The 9,384-nt window shown below is 35.6% G+C and overlaps 1 protein-coding gene across 1 annotated transcript; it reads left to right on the top strand.

Moving 5' to 3' along the window:
* The first annotated feature begins 4,080 nt into the window (after positions 1-4,080).
* LOC146936418 (uncharacterized) lies at positions 4,081-7,790 on the top strand. Its single transcript, XM_085751268.1, has one exon. The coding sequence runs from the start codon at positions 5,416-5,418 to the stop codon at positions 6,826-6,828; it is 1,413 nt and encodes a 470-aa protein (XP_085607394.1). The 5' UTR covers positions 4,081-5,415; the 3' UTR covers positions 6,829-7,790.
* Positions 7,791-9,384: the final 1,594 nt, after the last annotated feature.

Below are 9,384 nucleotides of genomic sequence, written 5' to 3' on the forward strand. Positions count from 1 at the left end.
GCAACATATACTTAACTTTGTATTTCTTTTGGGTGGTTCTCTTTTACACACCTTGTGCGAGATGAATCACTCTTGTTGAGTTATATTCCATTTTGGTTCTTCAAAAAAAATGTATGGAAACAATATTAAGAAAAATATGCGTAGTTTTAAATTTACATAAAAGTCTTTGATGAAACACCGTGAAAACAATTTTGTCAAAAAAAAACCGTGAAAACAAGATGTTTATAAAAGAATGTTTTTATTTCTTTTTACTTACATTAAGCAACTGCTAAACAAACAAGAGGTTTAAAAAAAATGTGGTTTGAAAAAAATTAAAAATTAAAGAGAATAGAGGAAAGAAAGAAAAGACGAGAGAGTGCAGAAAGACTAAGTATTGTTTTTTGAAATGAGTTTGAAAGATTTTTTTTCTGGATTTCAATTTTTTAGGTTGAAGAATATTATTTATCAAAAAAAAATTTGATGAATATCTATAAAAACTACCATTTTCAGCACTTTTGGGTTGAATTTTTCCTTTCCAAAAATATCCTTAATTTTCAATACAAATAACACATGTAACAAACATATAAGAATGAATTTAAATTTTAAAACAAATGTAACAAACACGATATGAATATATTTAAGGATTTATCAAAAAAAATGAATATATTTATGGTTTATTTTCCCTTGTATCATTTAAAAAGGGTAACAAACTAGATGAGTATATTTATGCTTACTTTTTAATTATCTCAATAATACCCTTAAACAGCTTTTTCTATAATAAAGATCGTTGTTGATGTCATTAAAAAAACAAATTTAATTAATTTTTTTGTTACATTGTTGGTGTCATTAAATAAATAATCATGATTAGTTTCGTTTGTTACAGCAACAAACATTTATATTTTTAGTTTTAATCCAAATCAAAATATCATTAAAAAATTACCGTTAATGATTTTCAAACATTTACGCAGTAAAAAGAGCGGAAAGACAGGCACGTGAGTACCGGTCTTTTAGCTAGTTATGAATAAGAGGAACAATTTTCTTGTATCATGAAAAAACTATTCCAATAAAAAAAATTAATAAGCCGATTCATAAAAAGGTCTGTTGGTTGTGATTTTTCCTAGTAGGTCCATATATTCATTAATTTTTAAATTTTATCAAAATCATAGAAAGAGTCGTATTAGTCTCTCTATATAGTCATTGTCTATGTAACCAAAAAAAAACAAATTAGTCCATGTCTCTTTTTTTGGGGACAAATAGTCTTGTCTCTTTATCTGCCATTCTAATAAGAATTGTTTATTTTCTACCCTATCTGTTACATTATGAAGACTGTTTCGAGTCTTTCAACATTACAATATCATTTTTATGTGTGTGAAAATTGAATCTCCTCTGCATGTAACTTCAAAAACACTAATATATCGAATCGGATAGAACTGTAATGAATGAAAACTTCTCCCTCAAAAAATTAATATTGATGTATTTTGAGAATACTCTAATAAGAATCATTTGTTTTCTAAGTCATCTACATTATAATGACTTTTCCAACTCTTTCAAGATTACATTGGCTAAAAATTGTGGTTGTACATCCACATTGACTTATGAGTTTTTCTCTCCTAGCTCATTGGTTGGTTTAATTTTTTCTTCGTAACTGATTGGTTTGATTTTTCATCTCACAATTTCTTCCCCTTCATATTGTTACTTTAACTTTTATGATTTATAATTTTTTTTAAGAGTGAAGTCCAATTTTAATTTGTTAAAAAATCGTAAAACGTAATTTGATCCCTAAAATATTAAGCAATTTAGTATCAAAGAAAAATAGATTGTGTCAACTTGGTCCTTCAATCGAACCAAATTACTCTCTCTCTCTCTCTCTCTCTCTCTCTCTCTCTCTCTCTGCCTCCCTCCCTCCCTCCCTCCCTCCTAGTCAGAGTCTCTTTATTTGCCATTTTAATAAGTATTGTTCATTTTCTAGCACAATCATTACCTTATGATGAATATTCCAAGTCTTTCAACATTACGTTGTGATTTTTATGTGAATAAGATATCCTTTGCTTTACTTGTAAAAAAAAAAAGATATCCTTTGCTTTCAACTAAAAAAAATAATCATCAAAGCTAAATAGGACCGCAATAGATTACAAAACTATTTCTCTTAAGATTTAATGTTGATGCATTGTGGGAGGTCATTCTAATAAGCATCATTCATTTTTTGTTCATCCATTACGTGATAATGACTTTTTTGAATCTTTTATCATTACATTGGCTAAAAAGTTGCGGTTGTACATGCAGATTGACTTCAAAGTCATTGTTATCATATTATAGGAGCATTGAGTGGTTTGATATTTCATCTCACAAATTCTTCCACATCATATCATTACTTATTTTATACGGCTTATAAATTTTTGAGTTTTTTCCCTAGCTCATTGATTGGTTTAATTTTTCCCTAGCTGATTGGTTTGATTTTTCATCTAACAATTTCTTCCACTTTATACTGTTACTTTAATATTTATGTTTTATAATTTATTTTTAATAGTTGTCATACCCCAATTTTTGACCTAAGGTCTCACTGACACATGTCCTCTGACCCGGAATATTCTTTGACGTTTCAGTTAAAATTTCGGCAGAGAGGTATTTTAAAATACCTCATTTTTGGTTCGAGTCGGGCCCTCGTCTCTCTGTTATTATTATTATTTTTATTTTATCCTACTTTTATTTTTTTTCAAATTTCCATCTTTTATTAAAAAAAAAAATTTCTTTTAATTCTAATCCTATTTTAGTTTTTTTTTCGTTTTTTAATTTGTCTTTAATTTTTATTTTATTAGGTGTGTCTTATTTTATTTTGTCTTAAATTATTCCCAATAAGTCCCAAAAAAGTTGTCCATGGTCCAAATTGGCTTCACGCCACCATCAGTGGCTGGATCAACAAAAGTCAGAAGTTTTGTTTCCTTTTTGCATCAAACGCGTACCAGCTCTTAAACAGGTTTTAATCACCATTCAAGGCACTTTTAATCAGAGTTAATTCCTGTCCAAATTGAGATTTGCAAATTTGTTTAAAAGGAACAAAATCACATATCAAAGGGACACAGAAATACACAGAAAAAATCCAGAATCACAAAGTTTTCAAAGCCAATTCACACACAAAATTCACCAAAAAAACCCAATTGATCACCGCACAATTAACCTGCAAAATCAACACAATCTCACAGACACAATTTCATCCACAATAAACCTGCAAACCCGCACAATTTTCACCGGTGTTTATCGAACAATTACACACAGCAACAGATCGGAACCAACAGCCACACAAACCAGTCCGATCTCTAAACCAAAGGTATAAACCTTCTGTTGTTCAAGGTCACCTTTTTTTTATTATTTATTTTGTAGGTTGTGTTGAAAAGAACCAAAAAAAGAAGATAAGAAGGAGAAAGAAGAAGTAGAAAACGAGAAAGAAGATGAGAGAGAAACGAGAACGAAGAAGAAAAAATTGAAAAAAAAGAAGAAAGCAAATGAAAGAGAGACAGAGGCGGTTGGGTTATGTATATAACCCTTAGATCCAGTGCTCAAGGGTGCATGGTCTTACCATGCACCCACGCGCCTCCATCCTCTCGTTTTAATCCAATGGCTGGCTTTCCTTAATTCCTGATCAGATCAGGGCCGTTGATTAAATCAACGGCCCAGATTATTTCCTCTAATCTTTTTTTGTTTATTCTTTGCACCCCTGCATTTTATTTCTTAGGTTCCTTCACGCATGTTATTTTGTTTAGCATTTTATTTATTCTCTCATGCATTTTTATTAGTTTAGATTTATTTCTGCATTTTTATTTATATATGCATATTTATTTTTCGTAATTCATTTTATTGCATGGAAATAGAATGTTATTAGGTCAATTGTACAAATATAAATGAGAAAAAGTGTGTGTGTGTGTCTTTTTATTTCTTTTACTGCTTTATATATCAAAAAATGCAAAAAAATTAAATTAGGTTAGGGAATTTTTGCGGTGATCCAACATCACTATAAAATTCTCACGCTTTTATTTTATTGCTACGTTAGTTTATTTTTAGTCTAGTTATTATTCAAAAACAACAAAAACATGCAAATAACAAAAAATCACAAAAAAATATTTTCTTAAATAAACCTTGATCTTAAATCAAGTGACGTCTTTTTATTTTTATTTTCTTAAATCAAACGTTAATCAATCTAATTTCATTTTGAGTCTCTCTTCTTTAATATAAAAAATACAAACAAGCTTACTTCGCCATTTTGGCTTTCTTTCATTTTAAAACCTTTTCAAAAACATTAAAAAACACTCAACCAATCAAACGTCATTTTTTTAACCCCGAACTACGAGGTTTTGATCCCTCACGGGTACGTAGGCAGAGGACACTCGTCCTTCCAAATCAATAAAATGTAGATAATTAGGTCTTCTTTTTTTTTTAATCATTTCAAAGTTTCATCTTTTTTAAAAAAAAGCAAGCAAGTTCATAGCACAAAATTTTAAATAAAACCAAAAGGTTCTCGTAGAGTACTACGAATATTTAGGGTGCCAATACCTTCCCTAAATATAACCAACCCCCGGACCCCCCAATTTAAATAAATTTTTTCAAAGTCGTGAAATAAAAAGTGAGTCAAACGCTAACCAAATGGCTTTGATCTCCGAAAAATGACGCGACAGAAATGGCGACTTCACTGGGGACCCCCTAAGAGGGTTGAGCCTAACTTGGCTTTATTTAAATTTTTGTGCTATAACTTGCTTAAAAAAAACAAAAATAAAAGATGGAAATTCGTGTATATATTTGTTCTTCCTTCTTCTTTCTCCCTTCTTTTAACGTGAGTGGTGAGATAAGTCCTAACCCGGACTTGAGAGAAATGTAAGATAGGACGGGGTATAATCATAGTGTCATACCAAGAGCATTCTTGGACCATGTGCACATGTGATAACCCTACTCGGTGGAGGCCTCGCAGAAGGTAGTACTCTTGTTGTCATGAGCATTCATGTCGACGTTATTACTTTCAATGTGAGTGTCCGTCGAAGCCGTGGACCTTAGTAACCCTTAACCCATCTTGGCCTTTTTAGGACGTAGTGCGGTGGCTAAACCAAGAGCATTCTTGACTTTAGTTGTCACGCGATACTACACTCAAACTAGACTACCTTATGGATGTTATTGGACTAGGAGCATTCCTATACACCGATATATTCATAAGGTTAGTTGTAATTTGGGAACTTGGTAGAACCTTTGTTACAATTACAAATGAAACCATAGTCCTTACCTAATGGCGTTGTTACCCTTGACTCCAACATGTGACTTAACCTCGCCATAATTTCACCATTTGTGTTAGCATAATCATGCATACATGCATTCATTCATAAAACAAATTCTTTTTCTCATTAAAAAAAAAAATATCGAAGGACTTAAACAAGTTTTTTTGTAAACATTGTAGATATGACTACTAGGAGTATTAAGAAGTATAGCTTCCAAAGCCAAGATCTGGAAAGCTTGAGGAGTTTGGGAGATGTCATCACTAATCAAGCGAGGTTTCAATCTCACCATGGGAAGTTGCTCAAGATTCTCAATACAAAGTTCGACGAAGGGATCCTCAAGACTCTGGTCCAATTCTACGATCCTCGTCTCCACTGCTTCACCTTCCCGGACTACCAGCTTGTCCCCACCCTTGAAGAGTATTCCTACTTGGTCGGCTTACCAGTACTTGACAGAATACCTTTCAGTGGTCTCGAGGGGCCCCCTACAGCATCCGATATTGCAAAAGCCCTTCACCTCAAGATATCCGACATAACTGATAACCTCACTACCAAAGGGAAAGAGAAAATCCAGGGGCTAACTTCCAAATTCCTAATCAGTAAAGCCAACATTTTTGCTGCATCAAAGAATACCCTTGCTTTCGAGTCCATCCTGGCCTTGCTCATCTATGGCCTTGTGCTTTTCCCCAACGTTAATGGTTTCGTCGATGTTAATGCCATCCAAATTTTCCTCACCAAAAACCCTGTCCCAACTCTCCTTGCTGATACTTACCACTCCATCCACCATAGAACCGATAAGCAGGGCGGAACCATCCTTTGTTGTGCACCTTTACTCTATAGGTGGTACATCTCACACCTACCCCAATTCTACCTCTCCAAAGACAAAGCTATATACTCAGAGAAAATCATGTCCCTTGCTCCAGCCGATGTAGTTTGGTACAACCCAGCTTACGATACCGGAACCATCATTGACTCATGTGGAGACTTCGGTAATGTGCCTCTCCTCGGTATTCATGGGGGAATCAGCTACAACCCTATCCTAGCTAGACGCCAGTTCGGGTATCCTATGAAAGAAAAGCCTTGCAACATTGCACTAGAGGGCACATTCTATCTCAACCTCACCGATAGCAAGGGTATGAGAGACCAGTTCATGAAAGCTTGGCGTACCATCCGCAGAAAAAACAGCAATCAATTGGGGGATAAGTCAGACCTCACTTATGAAACCTATACCCAATGGGTTATCGATAGAGCTGCTGAGTATATGATGCCTTACCCTATACCGAGGTACTTGTCCTCAACCACTCCAACAATACCTTTACCCCTACCCCTTAGTACCCAAGAAAAGTACCAAGAGAAAATGGCTGACTTAAACCGTGTGTGTACCACTTGGAAAAGGAAGTACGAGGAAGCTATGTCTGAAGTAGGGGATAAAGATGTGGAAATACTGCAGCTCAAGCATGAGCTCCTCAACAAAGAGCGACAATTGATCGAGAAAAACGCTCAGATCCAAGCTCAAAGTGCGAGGCTTGCACAATTTATCAGCAAGAAGGAGTGCATGGATTTCTTCGCAGGGGTGCACCCAGATTTCGAGGAATAGTCTACTACAAGAGCTCAAGAGTTTCCTAGTTGATTCACCATTTTATGTTATTTCCTAACTTTTTGTGATGTACTTTGGAGTCTATCCCTTGGCTCAGTTTTGTTAAAAGGGAGTTATCTTATAGTACTTTAATTAGTCAGTGAATTTTTCAATTATGATGTTTACAAACTTGCTTTTATAAGTCCTTCGGAAAAAAAAGTGTCTATTTTTGCATAAGCATCATGCACCATTTTGCATTTCATAGTCTCAATTCCGAGTCTCACAAATCTTTCTTTTCTATAAAAGGTCAATCTGTCTCAAAAGTGGTCCGACTGTCCTCGTCCAAGGCCAACTCGCACCTACAACACTCGTGCAAACAAAAAGAGTGAACATATCAGTCTGAACAAGAGATCACAACACTCCAGGCCGATTCAGAGAGACTGAGCACGCTGGTGGTTTCACTGGTAGCTTCGCAAAATCAGCCGCAGTTCCAGCAAGGGCCTGAACGCCAACATCAACAACAGCCTCGACAACAGGCTCCAAAGATGCAGTTTGACCCAATCCCAATGACGTATGTGGAGCTGCTTCCCATCTTGCTAATGAAGAACCTTGTCCAAACTAGAAAGCCTCCCCGAGTGCCCGACGAGTTGCCGGTTGGGTATCAACCTGACCTCTCTTGTGCCTTTCATCAAGGAGCACCCGGCCATGACATTGAGCACTGTCTCTCTTTGAAGATTGAAGTCCAGAAGCTAATTGAAGCCAATATATTGCTCTTCGAAGATTGAATTCGGACTTGCAAGCCACATTTGGGTCGTTTTTGATGTTCCTTCTACTACTTATCTGTTCAAATAATTCGTTGGTTTGTTGTTTGCTGCTTTTCAAAAAAAAAACCCTTTCGTTCTGCCCGAGACGAAAGTGAACTGGTGTAGGGCTTTTTGCTTTAAGCATTTTCATCATTAATAAAAAGGTCGTTTTGATCCCGACTTTGTTTTTTATTTTGTGCTTTGTTCTGGAAAAATGGTAATACAAAAAACCAAAAAAAATATAATCATTCTCAAATATCTGCATAATCATAACTTACACTTGTCAAAATCAATAATCAAATCATGCATTAATAAACCCGTTGAACACGTTAACCATGTACTCTCTTCCAACTTTGAGTTCCCTGTGTCCGAAGCTGAAGAAGGAAAATGAAGAGATTCCCGACGAGATCTCTCACATATTGGGGCATCTTAGCCATTGAAGCTACAAACAAAATATCAAGGAGATTGTTCAGAAGATGGCAGTCACTCACAAAGACTGGCATGAGATGTTACTGTTGCCTCGCACGGATATCGTACTTCAGTACACATTTCAAACAGGGGCAACCCCCCTCCTTCCCCAATATACAACATGGAGATAGTGCTTCCCGTGGAGGTTGAAGTCCCGTTAATAGGAGTTCTACTAAAGTCCAAGCTTGATCGAATCTAAACTCATGACGACCTTGTACAAATATATCAAGAGAAGTTTGAAACAAGCTTCTAACAAAAAGGTTCGTCCCCATGAATTTCAAGAAGGGAACTTTGTACTACTTTTCAATCAGAATCCAGGGGCAAGTGGATGCCTAATTACGAAGATTTGTGTGCAATGGCTCTTACAATCATGGATGGTGACAAACTCACACGTTCTAAGAATGCTGGTGCAGTCAAGAAATACTCTGTCAAAAAATAGCAGCTCGGTAAGTCGCAAATCTTAAAAAAAGCGACTTAGGCAAAAATGAGTGTCTCGGTGGATTGAAAACCCGAAAGGGTGGTCCAGGCAAAAGTTAGAGACAAAAAAAAATGATGATTATCCTGATAGATTGAAAACCCGAAAAGGGCGATCTATGCAAAAGTTAAGGATCATGACAAGTAACTGCATCAGTCAGCACAATCCACTTGGGGCATACCTGCTATCAAAGAACCTCCAAGTTCGAAGCATGGGGCATACCTGCTATCAAAGAACCTCCGATTCTAAGCATCTGCAGATCAAACACTCGAAACTGGGGCATTCAAAGTTGTTAGGGAGTATAGCGGTTATTGTGTTCAATGTACCTCCCAATTACAATTACCATTTTCCAAAATTTTCAAAGATCCGTGGAGCCATGCCATTGGCAGGTCACCACTCAATTCATCAAATTTGAGCCTGTGTCCATTTATTTGGAACTCTCATTTATTCTATTTGCAAAATTTCTTCTATTTTTGATGACAATACTTGAAGCAAAAATTTTCAAAATATAAAACTTTTTTTTACATTTTTTGAAAAGTGTGAACAACAAACACACTCTCTTTGAACTCATGAGTAGTTGAAGCGTACATCAACATCACCCTCGAAAAGGGTCACATTCCGAAAGAGAAACATGGCTAAGCACAATGAAGAGGACCTCTGCTTCGAGCAAGATGCTTTCACAATCAAAAAAAAAATACAAAAAAAATATACAAAAATAAATGCTCGCTAAGTTGAAAACCAGAAAAGGCGGCTTAGGCAATAGAGAGCGTCCCGATGGACTGAAAACCCGAAAGGGCGGTCCAGGCAAAAATTAGGGACACAAAAAAGGAA

Source organism: Medicago sativa, chromosome 3 (genome assembly GCF_051527215.1).
Source record: "Medicago sativa cultivar Bolivia chromosome 3, Bolivia_mono, whole genome shotgun sequence".
Taxonomy (NCBI): Eukaryota; Viridiplantae; Streptophyta; class Magnoliopsida; order Fabales; family Fabaceae; genus Medicago; species Medicago sativa.

Excerpts from the sequence above, each read along its gene's own strand:
- LOC146936418 (XM_085751268.1), top strand. The coding sequence starts at position 5,416 with ATGACTACTAGGAGTATTAAGAAGTATAGCTTCCAAAGCCAAGATCTG.